General features: G+C 29.4%; 1 protein-coding gene across 2 annotated transcripts in view; it reads right to left on the bottom strand.

Moving 5' to 3' along the window:
• The window catches only part of LOC106466952 (unconventional myosin-Va-like), a 110,169-nt gene that overhangs the window by 41,750 nt on the left and 42,811 nt on the right, over positions 1-25,608 (bottom strand). Inside the window, exons 9-24 of one of the 2 annotated variants that reach the window (XM_022395048.1) lie at positions 24,999-25,120; positions 24,507-24,638; positions 23,769-23,902; positions 22,854-22,935; positions 21,009-21,149; positions 20,265-20,471; positions 17,349-17,480; positions 14,490-14,674; positions 13,277-13,388; positions 10,552-10,575; positions 9,058-9,269; positions 8,446-8,635; positions 6,770-6,886; positions 5,051-5,140; positions 2,624-2,848; positions 1,461-1,554 (exon numbers count right to left, since the gene is read on the bottom strand). In XM_022395048.1, coding sequence (XP_022250756.1) covers positions 1,461-1,554; positions 2,624-2,848; positions 5,051-5,140; positions 6,770-6,886; positions 8,446-8,635; positions 9,058-9,269; positions 10,552-10,575; positions 13,277-13,388; positions 14,490-14,674; positions 17,349-17,480; positions 20,265-20,471; positions 21,009-21,149; positions 22,854-22,935; positions 23,769-23,902; positions 24,507-24,638; positions 24,999-25,120 — 2,199 coding nt within the window. The remainder of the gene's footprint in view (positions 1-1,460; positions 1,555-2,623; positions 2,849-5,050; positions 5,141-6,769; positions 6,887-8,445; positions 8,636-9,057; positions 9,270-10,551; positions 10,576-13,276; positions 13,389-14,489; positions 14,675-17,348; positions 17,481-20,264; positions 20,472-21,008; positions 21,150-22,853; positions 22,936-23,768; positions 23,903-24,506; positions 24,639-24,998; positions 25,121-25,608) is intronic. The other variant, XM_013927267.2, reaches the window with a different exon arrangement.

The raw sequence follows: 25,608 nt of genomic DNA, 5'->3' as shown, positions 1-25,608 counted from the left end.
TTTAACACTAATTCAAATAAGCAATTTTAGAAATCAGAAACATAATCATGGTTAATTTCAATCAATGTTGTATAACTGAGTTGTTAACAAAGTACAATCTACAGAGATTGCTACTTACTAAAATAACATTGTTATATTTGTTTTGAGCCACAAAGTTTAATTTCAGTCAAATTCCAACATCCCAATAATCTATTACTTTGCCTGTTGTTATTAGCAATGACCAAAGTGCTTAATATAAGCACAAATGGGTATACATATCATTCATTTGGATGTCATGTTTACAACATAAACAGCTTTTTGTCATGTACAAAGTACCTTAACATTAATTCTAGTTCAGTAAAACCCCAGAAAACAAGCAAAAGAAACTGCATATACAGATACAAAATACTGATAGTTTAGGGAGAACTAAGTGTACTATGTATGCATACTATGACTTTGTTACCCTTTGTTTATTGCAAAATTTCTCTACAAAGGAACCATAAGTTCATCTTCTCTAGTTACTTACTGAATTTAGTTATTTAACTAGGGTATCACATGCATGTTCCTGCAAAGTAGAGCATAGTGATAAAGAAGTAGATAGTGCTATTTTCCACTGGAAGGTTAGGTGATGCCTCAAGGATTCAACATCCTTGATTTAAAAGTGAAAGTGATCATCAGTTATGTGGGTAGCATCTTCACCCTGAGAAGAATGGCACTATTGTTTTATGTATACATAATACCATATTTTCTCAGCCTGGAATGGATTAGATTTTAACATGAGTGAATGGATTAAGATTTAAAGATAGCTTTGGTGATATAAGAGTTATTTAATGAAGAGACCACTAAATATTCTTATTGTTCAACTTTGGTTGTTGTTGGTCAGAAATATAGATTGTTTCTCTTTGTTTAATTTTTGTCCATTGTCTTTCTTTGCTTTGAAATCAGTCGAGGTCTGAGAATTCAAATTTTGCATTGTGAAATTTTCTGGCAAGCCTCCTGGTACTCTGCAGTTCCTACCCAATCACTCTAAGGAAAAACAGTAAACCTGAGAATACCACATAGGCAGGCTTGGTTTTCACAAAACTCTGCACATGATTTAGATTTAGCACACTAATTTATTGTATAATTTTCAGTGACATGTATATATATATGTTCTCTAGCAGTATAACGGCTTGGGAATTTATAAGCCCCCATTATATAAACCTGCAATAAAAGATTATTTAAATAAAAATATATGGGAAATGAGATTTATTAGTTTTATGAGTTACACAAACTACTAAGCTTTCAATAACTGTATCTCTTTCTGAATAACGTCTGCATTAGTGGAATTCTTCTGGTGCTACATTGCATTCAAATTATACAATTATTTAATTTTCCTTTCATACTTTCACTAAGTCTACAGGCAAGTAATTAGTGAGGACATTCACTGGCTGACAGTATACTGGCATTACATATGTATACTATATTAATTGCAATCTTACCATCTACACCATACTCATTTTCCTTGACTACTTCATTTAGCCTATCCACATCTTCTTTTAATTTAATATTTTCTTGGTTTAACCTTGACACAGTCTGAAAGTATAAGAAAAGAATACAATTAAAATGTCATGCATGTAAATGCAGACACAATTTTGTCTAATCAACTTTTCATAAAATAATGTACTTCAGTACTATATTGAACTGTAATTAGTATATTAGAAATCAATATATTAAAACAGTCTCAGTAGAAATGGTACTTAAGAATAATATAAAATGTTTACTTAAAACCCCAGCTTTCAGGCAGTATATTAATGACTGTTGTAACTTTAAACAGTTTGAAATTGTAAAACAAATCGTATAGATAGTTGGATTTCAGAACTTTTAACACCACCGACGTCAAAAATTCATTGTTTTGAAACTACTTGGCTTAGAAATATGCAACAATGTGTGGCTTATAAATATGTATAAAGGCCAAATATTTTCTGGTATGTTTTATACATTGGTAAGCTTTACCTAAAAAGACAGGAAACATTAAACATTTTTACTCCCCAGATAAAAATTTCTGCTGGCTGAAACTATATTTATCAGTTTCATTAATTTAAAACAAATACTAATAAAATTTAAATTGCAGTGAAATTAAAATCTCATCATTTTAGTTAGTTTTATTTTGTAGGTGATTTGAAGGGGGAGACCAGACAGGATTTTTTGAAACTTAAAATTATCATGTGATCTCAAAGAAAACACCAAGCTAGAAAAAATTAATCCCATAATGACTAGTGAGCATCTTTCAGGTGTCAAATGCACACCTGCATGTGAAATTCTAAAATAATAATTATAACACTATATGAAATTTTTTAATTAAAAATATTTTAGAATTGATATTTTTAACATTTATTTTGTGTATATTACAAAGAAAAATTAAATAATGTTTCTTTTATTGCTATGTTATCCATGAATAAACATTCAATCTTGAATTTATGGGCAGCTCCAAGGAGCCTTGCTTATAAACAGTTTGTTCTCAGTTTCATGCAATTTGGTTTAGTATTTTCACTATAAGAAGGAAAAAATCAAAGGTCAGTGACACTCATTCAGATCTAAAAGGGTTAAAGTATTAAACATGATCCAATAATTTTTTTTTTTTAATATTCTAAGACACACTAACCTCCTCTTTTTCTTTCTGTAGCAGTTCCTTCTCTGACAATAGGTCTTGTTTCTCTCCACGTATGTGTTCTAGTTCTGAACACATGGCTTTGATTTCTTCCTCCAGCTCAACAATTCGGTTGTTGGATGTCTTTAGTTCCTTTTCCATCACACGCGCTTGCTCCACTTGAGATGTCAACCCCTTTATATCCTCTCCTTTTACTTTCAAAGTTTTATTTTCTCGAGCCTCAAGTAAAAAAAAGTAAAAAGAGAAGAAACTGCTATTAAACTTACAAATGTCTAAAGTATATACAAGAAGTATAAAATACCACACAATATCAAATCAGATTTAATCCTTAGGTATCAAGCCTTTATGAAGAAGGTTGCCCTTTGCAACATATTTATTTATTTTCAAATAATTATATTGACTTATTTAAATACAACTTTACCAATTATGTCCTAATTTTTTGTAAATTTTACATATGCACACACACATACATACATACACATATACAAACATCTTCCAATTTCCTTCCATTTCTACCCACTCTGTTTCATCCACAGGGCACTGCATTTTTGGTTTTTATTTGATTGGATTTTTCCTGGAATTTATTAGTGTTTATTACTTCAACAACAAAAACAGATGAAAATTGGTGCAAAAAACTATTAATAATTTTTCTGGGTAAATATCAGGGTTTAGTTTGATGGACAGGAGGAAAAAGTATTCAGCAGATTAATGCTTTGGTGAATGGAATTCAATGTGGTTTGCTGGAGAACTAAAACACAATGCCACTTCTAAGTTTAAAAGAAAACAATAAATATCTGATCCCAAATAAAACGTTTTATTTGAATAAACAGTTTACTGTTGTGGAATTAGAACTATTAGTCTGTATATATTTACATTGAGGCCTAATAACTGAGCCCAACTTTTTAAAATGTGTATGTTTTGGGTGTAAGTGTATACATCATGACTCACATGGTTGCCACTAGATCCATCAATACGTTCAGATGCATGCAATTTCAGAGCTTGTGTGTATGTCTGTTTGTTTATCATATGTTTTTTCCAGACTAATACATTGCCTTACTTTAACAGGCAGCTTTGCACAAACATACAGATTAATGTATTATCTTTACACATATATCTCATACAATGTATTGTATTTTCCTAATAAAACAAGTTATCATTTTCATATCTGAATGATACAAAAGTAGGGGTAAAATCATAAAAAACAAATAAAACCTTTTTGTAAAACACAGGATATTTTTCATTTGTAAGTTTTCGTCCATTCCCTTACAATTCCACATACAGCTTATGATCGTTATCTCTTACTTTTATTTCAAATTCTACATTTTCTCTTCCTCCATTAACCATTTTTGTTGCATGTGGTACACTACCACACCTTACTTTCTTTTGCTCTTTAAATTCTCAATAAAACCACCTATTTCCACTTCTCATTTGACCATTTATTTCTACCCTCTCTATTCCTACTTTCCAAACCACATAATCTTCTCAAAATCGTTTTCCTGATCTTATTCTTTAAATATTATAATTTCTTCCCATATCCTGTTCATTTCTGTCCACTCAGCTTAATAACTTCAGAGAAAGGTCTTTTAAGTTTGGTTTTGTTTTTAAATGTTTACAAAAATTTTCAAGAGGGCTATCTGCACTAACTGTCCCTAATCTAACTGTGATAGAATAAAGGGAAGACAGCTAGATTCAACACATTTCACTGCCAACTCTTGGGCTACTCTTTTACTGATGAGTAGTGGAATCAACAATCACATTATAACACCCCCATGGATGAAAGGGCAAGGATATTTGGTGACAAGGATTCAAACCTGTGATCCTAAGATTACGAATCAAGCACCCTAACCACTAGGCCAACGTTTTTAAGCTAACTCTAACTTTTTTTAGAAATGATATGTTTTATTTATGAGATAAAAGTAGAAGGTAAACATTAATTGCTTTTAATGAAATTTAATGTTATTTACACATTTATACAGCAACAATTATAGCTATAAAGCTGCAAGACACAAAACCTGGTACTGTACCAGGTTCCAACAACACATTAGGAAAACATTTATATCACCTTCTGGCATAATATTCAATTCATTCTGACTCCACTTAGTTTCTTATTTAACACTTTGCATTCATCTTCAACATCACTATAGTATATTTATACTAGAATAAATATTCAGAACAGATATTTTAATTTAATAAGGATGTTTTTGCAGCTGTTCCTGTGCTTAGATCAGCAAACACAACATAAATAATTATCATCTTGGTCCTTTAACTGTTAAGTCAAATAAAAAAAAAAATTTTAAATGGAATTTTTCAACCAATTTAAAATCAAATGTAACTTCACTTCACCAGTTTCTAGCTTGACAGTTTGTAAATAAAAAAACCCATAAAATAAAATGACAACAACAAATCTTAAGATGACTATACCAGTTCTTCAATTTTCTGCTGTAGAGAAATGATCTTGTTCTCTAATCCCTTGTTCAGTTTCTTCATGTGTTCTACAGATTTAGCTTCAATCTAGATATTGTAAGCAATACATGAAATTTATTAGTTTTTAAAAAATAATCAAATAGGAACGAAATATACAGGAGCTATTTAATTAAAAATGATTAAATTACTCAATTTCTTAGAAGCTCAGATACAAATAAAAACATTTAATAAATGCTGCATTTGAAATTTATTAGTTTCTCAAAAACAATTTTCTTTAAAGTGCAAAATTACAAAAATAGCTACAATTTAAGAAAGAAGAAACATTCTGATACTTAACATCTATAATCTCTATGCATGTTGAGAATATTTCACTTCAGTAATAGTTATTTTGATACAGAAATCATTAACTTGAAAAGATCTTCCCTTTCTAAGGCCTCATCTTTTCTGTATTACATGCATCTCACATAATTTCTAAAATTCACATTTGCACATGTATTTCTTTAGAGAGAAAAACTTCACAGAATTTGGTGATCACTTCCCCTCCACTGTTTTCACTAATTAAAAAAAAATTACAGTACACTGCTATCTTGTATTACATTCTATCAAGAAAAGCACCCCACATTTACCCTACACTTCAAGGTGTCATTTCCGTTTAAGTTCAAAGCTTTGAACATTGGTTATAAATGTAAATGAAATTAGTTCTAATTAAGACTAAACACAATGGCACTTTGACATCTTAAAAGTAAGAAAAGGATTTTTTTTACAAAATACAATTACTTTCAATTTTAAAACTTCCTAACAATTTCAATTTCTGCAAGATATATGCTTGACTCATGGTAAGATATGTTTACTTTATACACTTATAACTATAAACATCACTGAAACTAAAGTTCATTAAAGTAATAAAAGACTAATTCTTAGTGAAATATTGCTTATTTTAATGTGTGTATTTGTCTGGTGTTTTGGGTCATCTATACTACAATCAACTTAAAAGAAAGGCATGTATGTCTTATTTATGACATTTGGCATATTTTCGTTAAGAGCAAGCATGGACATAAAAATAAATGACTACAAACAGACAAACCATTACATTAATAGAAAACAAAAGCAGAGCCCTAATTTAAACAGAAGTTTGATATAATTAAACAGTCCTATTCTTCCAGTTATGACTGTTCAAATATTTAAATGGGTTTGATAATATAATCATTATGTTAAATGCTGTACACAAAAGAAGCTTACAGTCAACAATGCAGTCTAAATACAAAGACTTCAACCAGCATAACTCCAATATTACTTTGTTTTTGAAAGTTTGAGAAATGCAGAACAAAATATATTCCAATAATAGTGTATTAACATTAAAGTTTACTTTAGCAAAGCATACACACATTATTATAAAAGTGGCATTAAATGAAGAAATAATGACCCTATAAATACTGATTTTGGAAAGAATAAAATTAAAAAATCTTCAAAACATTTGTAAAACTTAGATTTGTAAAAACTAAACATTTTTTAAAGGACTAAGTGAAATTTTCCAGACGATGTGGAAAATATGAACTCAAAATGTCTCAGTTTTCAAAAGTTCTAATGTATCTCTCGTACACTTAAAATTCTCTAGGACATGCATGAACCTTGATTTTACTGAATAATATTATAAAATCAAACATACTGAAAGAATTAGATCATAGCAAGTAGTATATATTAAAAAACAAAAAAAACCTTTAATTTCTTCAGCTCCCGCCTAGCAAACCACCGCCGAATACATGACTGGACAGTAATGATACGTTTTATAGTGTTATCATACCGTTTCCTTGCCAGCCAGCCACGCACATGTTTCTATAAGAAAATAATACATATTATAGTAACAGTTACTTGAGACTCTGTGTTTTAAATGTCTGACATGTGAGACATTAGATTGACTGATATTTAGACTAAAAAAACATTACTAAAAAGATGGCAAGTTTTTACAACATAAACATTTGGAGATGCTTAAAATGAGTAAAAAAAATCATTGCCTATAATTTCCAAGAAACAGTAAAACATGAAATTAAGAATGATTCAGAAATGTTAAGTTCTAATATTAGGTTATTGTATATTGTAGAGACATTTTCATAAGCATGTAACTTCTATTATTATAAAACATTTTATTCAGGAAAAAAAAATATATTAAATTTCCTAGTATAATTAAGAGTTAAGAATGAAGAAATGAATTAGTAATAACTGATGAATCTGGACTACAAAAACTTGAAATTTTGCTATTAGTCAATTTTAATTGGAGTGATTTTAATTATATTAAAGAAAAATAACATTAATCTATAAGGATACTTCAAATAGTCTTATATTCTATTATAATATATTAAAGTTTTGGAAACACATGATCTCCTCTTAAATCAGTTCTCTTTTAATAAATAATGTTTTCATCACGAGCTGTACTTTTAAAATCATTATTTAATGCTCATTTATTTTTATGCTATATCTCTCTTAACCCATTAAGTGGGCAGGAATTGCGTATATATACACACACACACACACTTATTTCCTTGTTCACTCAGACATGGTACCCATATCAACTTTTGTCCTGAAATAAATGTCTTCATAATCCCTTTAACAAGTTTCAACAAAAATGGCCACTCCCATTAAATGAAGGCATGTACAAGATGTGGATAAAAGTACAATTTGTGATACGTTAAGATTCAACTTATGAAATTAGCAAAAGTTTATAAGACTTGATTTTTATCATAAATCTGATAGAATTTGTCTCAAAAGGTGGCAAAAACACGACGTCAAAATCCATGCGCAAATACATCATCAAAGCCAAGTAGGCTACTAAAACGCCATTTCCTCATTCCTACATTTGATACAAGTTCTGTGTTTCATGGAGGAAAGAGAAAAGAATCGTGGTAATAGTGTTTAACTTCTGCCTCAGCCATCTGCTTCAGCACATGCGACACAAATGTAAACTATTAGGTATTTGAACAGTCACAATTCAAATGTAAAACTTCTACAAAAAGAGTATCATTATAGTTAAGAAGGGAGAAAAGTATCCACAAGGTTGATTTCTGTCCCAAGAAAAAGCAGCCACTAAAAGAGTTAAGTCACATAACAAAATCTTACAAGATCTACAAAACTGTATGTTATGTCAGTATCACTTCAGAACACTCATAGAAAAACGGCAGATTTTTTCCACATGAGACATAATGTATGTTTGGATGGACATTAGGTTTTCCTTCTTAAAAAATAAACCTGTTTTGCCTAACAGAGTATTACATTGCTCATTTGAATGAAGTATAAGAGTATTAATTTCTTATTAAATTGTATAAGCTCATCATTAACACCTTGAATTTAAATGGCATTACTGAAAATTTTACTAATGAGAAAATTATCAATAACTTTACCTGTATGATAACAGCTGCTGCATTACGTCGCATCTCCTGGAATTTCTGTCTTGCCCACATTCCTCGTGCATGTGTTTGAATTCTGAGTGCAGTGTAACGAAGCCTTTGGTATCTCCTCCGCCCAATAAAACCTCGGACATATTTCTGGATCACAGTAGCAGCCCATGTTCGTCGCAGGAATTCTGCCAGCCTGGAACCCACATGAGATAAATTATCTTCAAGAATCAGATTTCATCACAATGTATAATTCTGTGTATATTATTATATTATATTAGTTTTTGTTTAATAACATTGCATGCTCCTTGTTAAATTTGTATATTAAATTAGAAACATTAATTATATGGTTAATTTTTAGTTGTGAACTATATAGATAGCTTGCTTTGATCAGAAGTTAATAATAATTACAAGAAAATAATAAGTTTCATTCCACCTCAGTTTTAAATGTAAAAAAATCATCTATAGTATAGTTTTCATAGCAATTTGATGTTTAATAATACATAAAAGTAATGATGATGAAGGATATTAATGTAATTCTATGATTTTCTAATAAATTCTCTTATCATTTGTGAAAGAAGAACATTTCTAAAATATTGTATTAACTTTATAACTAACCTTCTAGCAAGAAGACCTCGTGCATATCTCTGAATTCCTATGGCTGCCTTTCTTATCTGAAGATAATGGTATCGTTGCAACCAGCCACGTATATGTTTCTGGACAATTATAGCACATGCTTTGAGCTTATCTGCTCGCAATTTCTCCAGATATGCTACTTGACCAGCTCTAAAAAAAATCTTTGTTTTTCCAAACTGAAATTTGTCTTCTTCCTGTTAAAGCATAAAAATCATAGCTGTTACAACTTTCTTTATTAGTACACATTGAAACAAAATTGAATATTTAAAATCTACAATTGCTTTCATCCAGATTTTTTTTTAATTAGAATTTAGCTCTAACATGATATTGTGTACTTCTTCACACAGTCTGCTTACCTGACTTGGATTTAAAAAGAATATTTCATACTCTCTCAAGCAATCCTTTGTACTGTTCATTGTATCAGCAGTCAAAAAGGTAAGTTGATAAATAGAATAAAATATTGAGTTAATCCCTAGTTATGACTTGAAATCATTAAAAAGCACCATTACCAAACTAGGCTGGTGAATGATCATTTGAGTAAATTATTTCAAACATGCATTTTGACAAGCAATAACAAACTATTGTAACTTCAACAAGAGTCATGACCTGAATATAAAACCTTTGTTTCACTTTCAAACAAATAATGCATTTAATATATATAGAAAGATGCAAGTGTAGATACATTTTACATATAAGCTTCATGTTTGTTTTTGTTTAAATGTAAAGATACTGAAGAATTATCTCTGTTGTGTCTGCTGTGGGGATCAAATCTCAAATTCTTGCATTATAAGTCATCAAGCTCCCACTGAGCCAGTTGGTAACATTAGCTGCAAGAATGTCCCAAACATTCTGTAGAATGGAGCAAATTTAAGTAACAGAAAATAAGGAATAAGAGAATTACTTGTGAACCTTGTGATCTCATCATTTAAAGATTTCCTGCAAAATCTTTCCTGTTGAATCTCTGAGTCATTGAACAAAGTCAAGTGAAACTTTTCATAAAGTTTAGCAACTTTGAAACTTAGGAACAAGTGGTTAACAGTCACTTACACAGACTGGAAGATGTTTGTGATTTTTAACAGTTTGGTTCTCAATGTTAACAATGCAGTATCAAAATGTACGAAAAAGAACACTAGATGACAGAATTAGTGTGACAATAACATTAAGGGTAAATTGAGCTATTTATATGTAAACTAACAAAGTACAAAAAAGGTAATATAACACTGTATAATTATGAAGCAAGAATGTTGTAGCAACAGTGATGGTATTCTAAGAGATGATAGCAGTTGCTATTATATTTGTTTTTGAATTTGATTACTTAGTTGGCTATATATATATGTACCTTTTATATTCCTAAAATTCAATATATGGTACACAAAAACAATTCATTTTAAAAACAAGACACAATGAAGAAATTAAGAGAGTAATTTTCATCATGCAGAATAGAAATGAGCACATGAAATTTAAACATCAACTTACTGTTTTCCCAAACATATCATGTTGCTGGACAAAAAATGAAACAATTAATTAGAAGCAATTAAATGATTACATGTGATTATAAAATAGAGGTTGTACACCATTACCCCGATTAAAATATACAAGTAACACTAAAAAAAATGAGGGAAATATAGTCCCAAATGAAGATTATCTTTTTGTTCTTTCACATATACGACACTTAACAAAACATGATGGAAGTTCCAAGCTTATACTTCTTATATATATACTTCACACATTAAATTATTAAGTTGAAAATTCCCACAAATTATTTGATGTAATTAAATCTGATTTACATTTTTATAATAAGCCATTATTACAGCAAACATAAACACAGAAGATTATCTACAGAATTGCAAAGAATGTAGAAATATCACTTACAGACAGTAAAATTCACTATTACTAATTAAAAAATTATGCAAGATTTTGTACTTCAGGTCTTATCATTATCTCTATAACAAATGTTTTTTCTGTTAAGAATGGTTTTTCTTAATTAAAGAAATAAGTACAAGTCAATAGAGGAACATGGGAATAAAAACTATCATAAACTGAATAATAATGAGGAACTATTACTGAATTTGTAATCTCCAAATAGTAAAAACACACTCAACGCAATGATAAATATATAGTCATTTATTCACTGCCTGCTTTATTCTTAATGTCTTTAGACTAAGCTATTGTGAGGATAATATTGGAGGAATTTATGCAACTTTTCCTAATTATGAAAACTTAATTTTGAGAACAACAACAGCAAAAAGGGTGAGCTGGTCCATTCCTGGAGTATTCTACACCTTCATAAGTAAAACTGGAAAAAGGGAAACCAATGTATAAAAATGGGTTTCTTGTAGATGTGAATTACAGTACATGTGTATGATATCTAAACTGTAATTTACTCACTACAAATAACCTACATTCATATAGATATCTGAAGAATAAGCGTTCAACATTAACGTTACTATGATCATCATTACCATTTAGCAGATAAATTTTAATATTTAAATGAATGTTCATTTTCTTATCATCAAGACTTCTTACATAAAGGGGTCATGATGATACTTAATAAGTGCAATATCTTAAAAAGCTCAGAAATTTTGATCTGTAACTACACGAACCAATCTTATTTCTATTAACTCTCTTGCTATGGGATCAGTTGATTCAACCTAAACATTGACCCCAAATTGACCTTTAGAGTTTTACAATACAAATTTTAATATGTTTTGTGTACCTTAATGTAATTTTGCAAGCTTTAATTAAAAATAAAGTGTCTTTTGTAGACAAAAAAAATCAGAATTTTTAATTAACTGCTCTGAGTGCAAAGTGACTTTCATGTTAAGGTTAAAAATACCCTTTTTTCATCTGAAAATCGTCAAATTTCATTTGCGTAACTTCTAAAACCTCCTAAATAAATGTCAGACATTTTTTCTTCAGTAACAACTTATATTGTATCTGTTATTTCCTCTACCCTATCTCTATACGAGGTTTGTCAATTTGATTGACATCATAACAACCATAAAAACAAAAATCTTAGTTACCCTTTTTTCATTCTAGAATGACTTCAAATTCTAACTAAATAAAATGAAACTACATTTGTTTATCCTTATTGCTTTAAACTTGTAACAGTATACATCTATTTATACTTAAGTTTTATTGTTTTATTACCCTTTGTACCATGTCTAACTAATAGTTGCTCCATTAAAGCTGCAGATCACTTGAACTTGTAGCTCACATTACCCTATTGAATTATATAACACACAGGCTACACTTGAGCATACCTCACAACAAATTTTATTTATTATTATTTGTTATTTCGCCTAATCTAACCTTATCTAACACATGAAAAACAAGAAATATAACACTTACCTGGATCTTTTTTTTTACTGTCAATTGTCGATGAAACTTAACCATACTTTTTTATATTAACGGTACTACTATAGTAAATCATTTTTTTAAATTAAATAATGCACCAAAGAACACAGAATAATATCATGCAAAAAATAAATAATGTCCTATAATTATCACAATTTTTCTGACTTTAAGTTTTCATATCTAATCTAATAAGTTTCTAATTTTTTACATGTTAATTACTTTAATATCAGTTTCTAAAAAATATACATAGAAACCAATAAATTTAGTACTTATGTGTGGGTATTGTACGTTTTTTTGCAATTAAAATCTCAATAAAAGTTAATCCTAGTTTTTGATAAGGTTTTTGTTAATACTTTACTTAATTTTTATTAATTTAAAATATGAAACTTAAATCACAAAATAACAAGCACAAAGAACCCAAGAAAAAAAAACAACAACCCAAATATAGGGTCAGATTTGTATATCTGAATTCATCAAATTGTACTTAGTCAAATATTATAAATACATATGCTAAGATTCTGGATGCAATAGCTTGTTTTGTCTATATCTTTTTGAAGTATTTTACTTGTACAAGTTTTATATTTAGTATCTGAGAGAATTCTGCATCCTGTACTAGAGAGAAAATGATACAAAGTTCTTCATAATACTTTTGTGTGAAAACTAACTTCATGTATATAAAATAAAATTATGATTGATAAATTAATCTTCTAAATATTTTTGGGCCTTCTTAACTCATTAATAATACAAGTGTTTAAATGTATTTTCTGTAATAAAACTATAACAACATAAATAATTCAATTTTCCTCCTGCATTAAAAAAACTCGTGAAATATATAAAAACTTACCTTGATCACATTTTCTAAAATTTTCTGACAGGTTGCTTTCATATTTGTTCGTTTAATATCTTTAGACTTTGCTAAGACCCGATACCTCCTTAAGAAGTCCTGATAAGTCCATCTTACATGTAAAATACAGAAGAGAAGCAGTTATATCACAATAAAATAATTTATCACAGCCATTAATTCCTCTAGTTTAAGTAAATCAGTGTTAATACATTCTGCAATTTAATGAAGCCATGATAAAATTTTGGGTTGATAACATCATGTACACTTCACCCATTACTTTGAGTGTTTTATGCTTGCAGGTTTATACTTCAGTAAAACAAGATTTCTTTCACCTCCAATTTCTATGCAAATTCTTACAGTTTAAAAACTTATCATATCAACACTCAGTTTGTGAGTCAATGAGAAGACCAAAGTATGAGGATTTGGTGGGATACAGAGGTGTCACAGTATCCAGTATTTAAGTTAGAATTTAAAAAAATGTGCTCTGACAAAGGGCTCAATCTGTTAATTAAAAAAAACAAACACTTTATTGCAAAAACATGCCTCTCAATAGTGTTCAGTCAAGAAAAAATGATTTCTTTTTTAGTGCAATGTTAATTTAAGTTACTTTAGCTTTTATCTTGTATCAGTAAAACTGTAAGGAGTGGTGTTGACAATAATATTTTTCAATTTGGATATATAATCTTAATTTTGTATTTATGATAGGGATAAAAAAAGAAATACACTTCACCTAAAGCTTTTCACAAACTAGCAAGTATGATGATGAGTTATTTTCTAATACTAAAAATTCAGGCTAAACTCTTAATTAAATAAAAAGAAAAGGAACTTCACAGCTCAGGTTGGTCTATCTAGCGGTCATTTACCACAGACAGGGGAGGGGGGGGGAGGAATAGTTACATAATATATTTCATAAATTCTGAAGAATGGGCAGCAACACTAATATACCTACAACAAGAGTGCTGATATATACTTGAAACCTACAAACCTTTAATAACAGATAGACACAAGCACTTGTTGATTGTTCTCAAACTAATAATCTTAACTTGATATCAAGAGATACTGATACACACTGACTGAATCAATAAACCTTAGAGTATCTGGAAAAGCTTATACACTCTCAATGTATCAGTAAACCTTGATGTTATAAAAACACTAATACATAGTTAGTGATATATCGATACGTCCGTGTACAATTATTAAAAGAACTGCAAACCTTGATGGGTATCCAGCTGCACTAATACGAATAGTTTCTAAAACACCACAAGCTCTCAGCTGTTGCACTGCACGATGAGGTTCAAAAGTAAATGCTAATTTTTCATCATTTGGTTTAATACAGCGGACATAGTGGGGAGTAGTGGAGTTCAAGGTACTCATCAGTAATGCAAGCGAATCTCGAAACTGAATAAAACAAAATGAAACTGATTGATATTTTCCCTTTTAATATTGATGTGAAAAAAGGTTGATACTGTTCAATCACCCTAGTAGCTTTTCACTGATATCTTAAAGTGCTGATAGATTCAAATTATTTCACTTTTCATTCTTGAACAATGCAAATGAAAAATAGAAAAATCTGGTGTTTTACATCAAACTGTGGTGCATTAAAATATACTACTTTAACAAAGTAATTTTTGCATTTTTAAATTCTGAGTCAAACTATATGATAAGTACTCTAATAAAAAATTTAATCATATCCATAAATGATTTATTACACAAGTATAAAATTATCTTTTTATTTCACTAAGTGACAGAGAGCTAATATTAAATTATGTACAGAATGTCAAATAATTCTGGAAACACTTTTGAAATACCATACTGGGATAACCATTTAACACAGAGACATAGTTTGTTGTATGTGTAAGAATAATGTTTAGTTTGTTTCTAATCCCACAATAATTCAACATGAGTACCATGAGTTATATGCAATCTCCTGCCAAGTGTTTTGCAACATAGCAGAAGTAACTTTTGTGAAACCTTCTTGATTCAATTCATCCTTACTGATAACAACTCGCTGGTACTGTTAAATTGTAGTATTTCTAACTGTGACAAAGTAAAATTCTGAAGTACAGGACAAGAGAATATTTTGTCATTCTTTCCATTTTATGGGGTTAATTCTTCCATGCCATTACAGAATGTAAATTTCAACACTATAGTAATGCTTCACTAATCCCTGTTGACAATTGAATGAGCCAGGGTGAGAATACTTATTCTTTAGAATTCCCATATACTTGTACCAAGGGCACGTCATAAAGGTTCTGCTTGAATGAACATACTGATCAAATTTAGGGTCTGAAATAACTGATATGGTACCCCATGCAGTTTCTTACTATATAGACAGAAACTAGCAAGGAGCTAGCATATGGTACCGGTATATGCTAGAATAAATCAATTCAATAGCCCCCAACAAATAACCCTTACTAAAAACAGTGTTTTACACTATATATTAAATTTTGTTGTCATGTCACAGCCCAAAAAACAGAGAATTGTCAGTAGAGCAGAGAGTTCGCATAAAAGCTTTACATTATACTGGCTGGACTCTCTGACAAATTGCTGCAGACTTGAAATGCTCCCCAAACCATGTCAGGTAAACCCTAGATTGTGAAACTGAGACAGGTAAGTTTGAAAATAAGAAAGGAAGAGGCAGAACACCTAAACTCAATGATACTGATGTTAAGTATCTTTGTTTATGCAGTCTTTGGGACAGAAGGAAGACTGCCACCAATATCAAGCATGAGATAAATGACCATGTACCAAATGACAGAAAATTGTCCAAATCTACAGTATCAAGAAGGCTCAACGAGAATGGAATATTTGGTTGTGTAGCAGTTAAAAAACCTTTACTTTGATCTCCAAATATTGTCAAGAGACTGAAATTTGCTAAAAATTACAAAACTGGACTGTTGATGATTGGAAAAGTGTGTTATGGAAGGATGAATCCAAGTTTGAAATATCTAGTTTAAAGTGTAGATTGTTCGTCCCGCAAAAGAAAGGTGAAAGGTACTTACCTCAATGCATAGCACCAACCATGAAGTATGGGGGAGGCAGTGTGATGGTTTGGGGGTGTTTTTCTGGTGAGACGGCAGGAGATATTTGCAAAACAGACGGAATAATGGATCAGTGCAAGAAACATCAGATACTGATCCATCATGGTATACCCAGTGGTTTGTATATTATTGGTAAAGAATTCTACTACCAAGAAGATAATGACCCCAAATTCACATCCAACCTAGGCAAAAATTACTTAGCTAAGAAAAAAGCTGATGGAGTCATTCAGAGGATGAATGGTCCCCATAGATCCCCCAATATCAACTTAATTGAGCAAACCTGGGTTTGAAAGATCAAAAACTTTACAAATCAAAAGTTACTTCCAAAGAAACTTTATGGGAATATTTAGAGACATTTGTAGTTAAATCCCAAAGGACACTTTGATTAAATATGTTGCTACAATGCCTGAAAGACTGTCTGCAGTTATTAAAGCAAATGGGAGGCACACAAGATATTAACTGTTTGTACTTTTTCCTAACACTTTTGCACAGTACTGTATGTCAAGGTAACTGTTTCAGATAACAATTGCCTCTACAAAAAATAACAGACTAATGATAGTGTTATTAATGATTGCTACCCAAATGTCCACTTTAGGACTGTCTCGCATGTTTATGTCTGTATGCTGTAAAAACACTTTACAGATTATTCTTGCAAATGCCATAAACCATGTGACTCTATGTTAACTCATTTCCCAGGTATGGTTTTCAAAATTGTTTACAAAATACTTGGACACCCTATATTTTAAAGTTAAGCTGAGAGTATTATTTTATTATTTTGAAAGAATAATAAGAAAACAATTTAAAACTAATTATTAACTTGATACAAAAACTATATATTTAAAGACCTTACATTTTTTAAACAGACTAACATTTGTTTTTCTTATGATAAAAAATGTGAAAACAAATTCGTCTCGTTAAAATTAACAAATAATATTTGTTTTTTTAACATTAATATGACAAAAGACCAAATTATTTTACATTTTAAAGAAACGTATTTAATTCCTATAACCGACCAAAAAAAATAAATGTACCTGAGATCCCACAGTTTTTTTGTGCTGCTTGTCAGATGGTTTAGCTGATGGTGCTGCAGATCTAACTTGAGCAACCGGTTTTAATTTCTTATTTTTATTCTCTTCTTCAAAAAGTTCTGCCACTAATTCAAACTGAAATTTCAAAGGACGATATTTATTTTAAAACACTATATGATTATAGCTTACAGAAGATTATACTGCTTAATCTCAAATACATGAAAAAATCTAATTTATATTTTAAACATTACAATGTTTGGTGTAAGTATTGTACAAACTCTTCAAGCAACATAATGTTTCACATCTTCATTCCAACTAGATATTATTTTCCCTTAAAATTATTGATAATATTTCATATCTAGAAACTAGCAAACAATTTAATTAAATTACGTATGATATTTGAAGAAATTTTCCATTTTTATAAATCTTTATACTGTTAAAAGGAAAAGCTTTGGAGAATTTTACTTGCTTCAATAAGGTGACATCAAAGGAGATTCAAACATATTCTAATTTTTCTTTCAATCTTTTTCTATAGACTTTCAAAGAAGTTTACTTAATAATTTTCAAATAGCTTAATTCACTTAAAAAAGCTCTCCATACAAAAAACACATGGGATGTCACTCCAGTAAAAAAAAAATATATTAATTTGCACTATAACAAAGGTTAAGCTGTGCAATGGAAAAATGAAGAAACATCAGTCAATGTGGACCAATAAAAATTGATGTATAAATATTTATTCAAAAAAGTAAACACCAAGCACTAGTTTAAAGATATCAATTCCACAAAACTAGAAAATTGTTCTCCTTATGTTTGATTTGATTACATTTCATAAAAGAAAATTGAACACTTATTTACATCAAGCTAACTGAATATTTATTCAAAACTCCAAAAGAGCTATACGTGTTAACCATCCCTAACTTTGATCCAATGGACTAGAGGGAAAGCAACTATTAAACAGCCCCTCCCTCAATGCCAACTCGTTTTGGGTTATTCCAATCAAAAAGTTGGATTTGAACATCAATCTCTTAACTCTTTCTATCCAGGGTCAGTCAATGTGACCAACGCTGTAACCACAAAGTAGCCATAAGAGTTTCTACACTATAACTTTTAATATGGTAGGTGTATCTTCATGAAATTTGGTAGTCTTTCGGTAAACATTACAAGTTTTTCTACATAAAAAATCGAATATCTTAATTAAAATTGTCCTTAAATATATGGAGTAAGAGTGCTGAGTGCTCCAAGTGCAAAGTGATTTTCATGTTAAGATTAAAAATACTTGTCTACATATAAAAATTATCAAATTTTATTTGCATAATTTCTAAAACCTCCTATATAAATTTCAAACGTTTTTTTCCCCAGCAAAACTCTATATTTTATCTGTAAGTTTCTTCACCTTAACTTTATATGAGGTTGGACAATTTGACCAACCTCATAACCACCGCAAATAAGAAAAACAAATTTTAATTACTCTTTTTTCATTCTGGAAGGACTAATTGTAACATGAAACAACATTTGTTGATCCTAAGTAGTTTAAAACTCGTAACATATACATCTGTTTCTACTTAAATTTTAATGCCCTTTGAACTGTGTGTAACTAATATCACCACATAAGTTGTAAATAACTTGGCAAAGATGTAGCTCATGTTACCATATTGAATTATGTAAAGCATGAGCTACTTGTGAGCATACCTCTGTAAAATTTATTATTATTTTTATCTTTATCTTACCTAATCTAACTTTATATAATATAATAAATTGCTAATTTTTAAATTTTAGTTACTTTTATAATAATAAATAAAGAATACACATGATAAACAAGAAATATAATACTTACCTGGATCTTCTTTTTTTGCTGTCAATTGTTGATGAAACTTAACTGTACTTTTTTATATTTATGGTACTACTACACTAAATAATTTTTTATTTTAATTAAATAATGCCCCAAAGAACACAGAATAATAACGTGCAAAAAGCAGACAATGTCCCATAACTATCACAATTTTTCTGACTTTCTAATTATGTGACAAAATAGACAAATGTGAGCAAACAGACAATTCTCTGTACAGAAAACAAAATAATACAATATGTCATTTGATAGATTAAAACTTTGGCTTTCTATTGGTTATAAATAATGTAGTATTAAATGCAATTTCTGAAAGACAGGATGTGACAGGTGGGCATGGCAAATGGGGTCTGATTTTCTATTTTATGGTTCTGTAACCAAATAGGACTGAAGGCTATAAAAATTATGCTTTGCCCAAGTGATAGCACAATATAATGAGTAATGTTGTTAAATTCTGTAAGTCTTGGACTGGTTGTAAATAAATTATAGTAGAGAGTAAATGTCATAATTCTCATACTAGGGTGAGACTGCAGATTTTTTAAAAATATTTCCTTATAAAATTTAGAACTTAAAACTTATATAATATTAAAATTTGATTAACTCACTACATTTTTTATGCCAACTTTTTTTTACGTACCATGATAATAAGTAGTTGAATAGAATTTTGAATGTAACTCTCTAAAATGCTGTGACATGCACACTTTGACCTGCCTGTAGCAAGAAGGTTAACGTTTGTTTAACTGATAACATTGTTCCAATTTAGTTTCAATGTTAGTGAACTTATAGGTTATAAATAACTCTTGAAGAAGCTGTAATGGCAAAGTACTGAACTAATAGAAATACATTCCGGAGATATAGGTCATTATATAATTTACAATTATGTCTAGAAATAATATCCAGTTTGCATCAAACAAAGTTAATTTTTTTATTTTTTTTTTCAGGTTAAGGCATGTTTGAAGTTAAGCTTTTTGTGCTAATCTGTTAGACAAAGGATAACACCTGCTCTTTAACAGATGCTCCTCAAAATCAAAGAAATGTGCATGAGAAGAAAATGCAACATCTGATCAGTTACTTACATGACTAGCTTTCAAGATATTGATGTGTTCTGCCATAACTGTGTCCCTGTTCTTCTCAAGAAACCCTGCAGATTCATATTTAACATGGTCTGCAAAATGGTGAATTATAAATGATATATTTGACAATCGAGGTTTTTCAAAATGTTTCCACTTTTTACACTTGTCATACAATTTGTTGCACCAAGTTCCATCTGAACCTTTTGGCATCTAGAAGAAAAATAATGTTTTTATGTTTCGTTTTGCAAGAAGTATTCTGTTCTCCAAAACTAATTTTTATTTCAAGTTGGAAAAGCCTTTTTTTGTTAAAATTATAGTCCATATCTTTTGTCTTTTTTTTTTATCAATTAAGGTCAATACAATGTTTAAAAAACTGAAAATCAATGCCAAACAGTTTATTTTCTTAACTTTTGGAAAATGCAAAACCCAGAAATAGTCAATATTACTGTAAATATTTGTATTATAACATTATAAAATTAGAAGGAATTTTCTACACAAATCATAAATAGAACTTAATAATAAACTAAATTTATTGTCCTCTGGAATTATACATTTTACTACTTTTTTATTACACTCAAAAAGTGGATTAAGTTATTTGAAAAAGCTTTTAGTTTATTTTCTGTGTTTTGTTTTAACAGTAAACTCAGTATTTTACAACAGACAACTGCTAGTCAAGATTAATGCCACAAGCTCAAGTGGATTGAGCAAAAATGCAAGTACAAGTATTCAGTGCATAATTTTACTTACTCTACATTCTTCATCTAGAAGATCCAGGATACCTAGTTTACTTTCAATTAAGTCTATACATGGTTGGTTGTCATAGAAATCAATAAATTTCCACTCTATCTGTTCTCGTACATATTCCTCTTGTTCTAGTTTGAACACATGCTGCAAGAAAAATGTACAACTGTATATGTTTAGAATAATTATCAGTAAATATAAAACCGTAGTCAAGATGTTTTGTCTGCAAAGCACACCTTAAGTTTTATAAAATATTGGATAGACCCAGAATATATATTCTTTTGATTATATATTACAATGAAAACAGTTTTAAACTGAAAAACAGTTCATAAATGCTATATACATCACTCCACAAAAATTAATATGTGACATGATTTTTACTACCAAGAAAACTGCGAGTGTAAACAGCATACATATGCTAAATACATTGATTAGTATTTAATGTCTGAGTATGCGTAATATACCAAAATGTTTTGAATTACAATAATTAGAGAAACGAATGATTAAATGAAATGTGTAAAATATATAAATCATGTAACTGCAATGCTTGGTTATATTACTGTGAATGAGAACATCCAACAAGTAGTGGGAACTTCATGATATAACATCTAGCAACTAAAATTTCAGTCAATACATGACAAATGTGTACTTGATAAGATTGTGAAAAAGTGCTGGAAATATCTTTGCAACAAATTTACAGTGACTGTATTGAATTCAGTGTGGCTATCTATAAAAATGGATAATCTAAGAGGTTGGTGCAGTAGATTCTCCATGAATTTGGATACTTTCAAAGAGCATGGATATATAAACTGTACATAATTTTCAAGACCACTTTGAACAACAGGTTTGTTTAATGCCTGTCAGAACTGAAATCTTAAGAGTCATCACCTAGTTTAGAAGTGATTGTTGAATGTGGATTACAAATCAAGCAAGTGAACACTCTGACCATAAATGCCATGTAACAATTGTAAAGGTTAGAATCTAGTGTTGTTTCCATTCTACACATTGAGCCTAAGTGTTTAGTTATTGTTTGTTTTAATGTCCATGAAGAGTTCCTAAACATGTTTTAAAGGACATTTGTATTCAACAGTCCAATATGTGGTTCCAAAAGGATAATATTCCCTACCACAAAAATGTACGATCTGTACCTTATATACAAATATCAATGTCATTGCATGAAACACAAAGTGCTCAATTTTAACAATGTATAACATCTTTGAAACTATCTCTACAATTTAATTAAAAATATTAGACTACAGTCTTCCAGTTATTATCAACTGGCTGAGGTTTTGAAACAATAAAATTGATAAACTGCTTAAGACACATGTGGGAAACAAGCCACCAAAATGAAAGTACATATTTAGGTCAAAAGCAGTTCAGTGATCACAAAGATCCTACTTCTATGACCTTACATTGGGATACTTTTTAATATTGGGGGATTTAGTACAAAAGAAACAGCCTAAATTCAAGAAAAATAAACTGCTATTTCTCAACATTTCATTTCATACTGTCCTTGGAGCAAAGTATATTACATGCAACTCAAGCAGTAAAACTACTGATAAGTCATTGTAGATACAAAACCTATTATCACGTTACATTTATACTATTGCTCATAACTACATAGCCTAGTTCTTTTGCTTTGATGTATAAACCTTTACTCACCACTAATAACCTAAAATACTTTATGTGGAAATAGTGAACAAAAAAATAGATAAAAGCCTCTATGTCATCTTCACTGAAATTCACACAACCTAGTTGTAAAAAATAATTCTTCAATAATATGCAGTTTAAATACACTGCCTTATTAGATCTTTAGTATTCAAAAATTATTTATATTTTCAATCAACTTACCAAATTAAACTGTTGCTGTAGCTTTTCATTAGCATAATTTATGCAAAACTGTTCAAAACTGTTTATTTCAAAGGTTTCAAACCTGTAAAACAGCAATAACTAGAAGTTGATGTTGTTACTCAAACACAGAGACAATATTAACACATATTTCCTACAAATCGACACAATTAAAAATCAACATAGTCTTATATCATAAAAATGATTCTTTTCTAGATTCCAAAGCAAAGCTAATCGTAAAAAAATCCTAAAACTAACATTCATCTCTCATCCATTTACACTATTTTTTTTAGTTCCAAAAGATTAAAAGCTAATAAGAATACACATTATTTTACTAATTCATTGTCACTTTATTTTTAAATTCTGTCCAGAAAATACTCAAATAATACTTGAAACATTTTACATCATTATACATTCATTAATAAGCTATTAAGGCTTCATGCAGATTAAAGTGTACATTTCAATTAAAAAGTGTGTTAAATAAACTACTTAGATTGTTAATTTTGGCTATTTTAAACAGCTAGTCTGCTGAATAATTCAGAAAAATAAATTAGCATCAATGCTGTACATTCTTCAAATTCTATATAAACATAGGTTCACTGTGGTGAGTAAAAGTCAACTAAAACATTATACATATACTTATAGTAGGTCTTTATATGATTCACTGTTTAAATTGAAAATCAGCCTGCCAGAAACTAAGCAACTCACTAAGAAACATATAATCTTAACTTTGTGTATCTTTAGAAAAGTGAAAACAACAGTTTTATGCATACTTTTAACGTTTTAATAAAATAGTACAATTCTTTCTTCAGACATTTTAAGTTCCATGTATTTTGCAGATGAGATATGAATTATCTTTACTACAAAGAACCATATATTTCACTTTATCAAACAGCACTTTAAATGATAAAAACTAACCCATAAATATCTAATACACCAATGAATTTATGGTGCTTCTGTGTTGCTGCCAGGCACCTATTAATATGAGACACAATCCAGTCGAATAAATGAGCATAAATGTGCTTTGCAAGAGCATCTCTGGCGAATAAAGCCTAGGATAGAAAACATGCACCAAATATATAGTTCATAACAACATTAATAGAAGCATCCTAAGCAAATATTTCAGTACAATGATATTAAATATTCAACCCATGACACATTACAAACACAAAAACTTGTTAGTAGTTATGAAATTTAATCCACACATGGAATGCAACACACCAAAATCTCAATCTTATAGAAGTAATTTCAATGTAGATCAAAATGAAAATGGTTTGTGTTCCCAATTTTAAAAAATTTACACTATGTGAATTTTAAAAATCATGATATTATTATACTAAACACATGTTCATAAATTTTCAAAACATTACCATATTTGTAGTAAAAATATTAAGGATATTTAAAAATCTGAAATACTATTAAAAAATAAATGAATTTCAAGGTACTATAGACTCCTTTTATAATAATGAAAAATATCATATGAAGTACACACTATTAATAAAATTTCAAATAGCTTGACAAGTAGTAAATGGCTTACACATCATTATTACAAGTCTTTTAAACTCTTATACACCAAACAAAAGGCATATTAGAAATTATTAATATTTACAAATCATATCACTAAAATTTGCCCCAGCATATCAAACTTTTTAATACCTGCTCTGCTGATAAAGGTTTTGTGAAAACTTCCCTCATACTCTGTATCTTGCGATTACAAATCCATGTCTTCATCTGATCACAGTCAATCCCTAAAAGTTCTGACATTATAAGAATATGAGGATCTTCCTCCTGAAGAAAAAACAAATCAAGTGTTTGGTACATCTTAAGTTTGTGTGAACAAATACAAGTGTTTGGTACATACCAAACACTTGTATTTGTTCACACAAACTTAAGATGTACCAAACACTTGTATTTGTTCACACAAACTTAAGATGTACCAAACACTTGTATTTGTTCATACAAACTTAAGATGTACCAAACACTTGTATTTGTTAACACAAACTTAAGATGTACCAAACACTTGTATTTGTTAACACAAACTTAAGATATCTTAAGTTTGTGTGAACAAATAAATTAGCTACTGTGAACATTTACTCCAAGTAAATAATAAAAGCTGTTTTTTACCATATGTAACTTTTTGGCACTTACAGGAATTAAAGAACTTTCTGTATCTTCTTGAGAATCACCACCACTTAAGAGTTGGACATTTCCCAAATGAAGTATAGCTGCTAGGATGCGGAATATCATTAACTGTTGTTTTTCAGAGATACCTGGAGATAAAAATAAGTAATAATTAATGTAAAAAAAATTACATATCATTATAAACATTAATATGATATATATATACACATACATATACAAATTGGAAAAAGGTTACCATACAGTTGGTACTAAAGTAAATATTATGGTGACAAATGAAACAAATTTAACTATTATCTGATGCAGAGTAACAGTCAGAAATCATACTATGTTTTAAATGACACAACTGTCTAGGCACTTTAGTCATACCCTTTTATTGAAACAAGTCAATAAAGTAAATTGAAACATATGAAAAATAATGCATTTTTGAACACAACTACGTTTATGTAAAATTACTATATTAGGGGAAATAATAATAAAATTATGAGGTTATTTTTTGACAGTTTTTTTTCTTTATTAATCATTTTACACCTTGAAAAAATATTATGAAGAACAAATCCACATCTAACATGATATACAATGTCATTAAGCAAACTATTAAAAAAATTCTTGGTGGATG

The sequence above is a fragment of the Limulus polyphemus genome, unplaced genomic scaffold (genome assembly GCF_000517525.1).
Source record: "Limulus polyphemus unplaced genomic scaffold, Limulus_polyphemus-2.1.2 Scaffold2437, whole genome shotgun sequence".
In the NCBI taxonomy this organism is placed as follows: domain Eukaryota; kingdom Metazoa; phylum Arthropoda; class Merostomata; order Xiphosura; family Limulidae; genus Limulus; species Limulus polyphemus.
The sequence above is the reverse complement of the archived record's forward strand: the minus strand, read 5'-3'. Positions and strand labels throughout refer to the sequence as shown.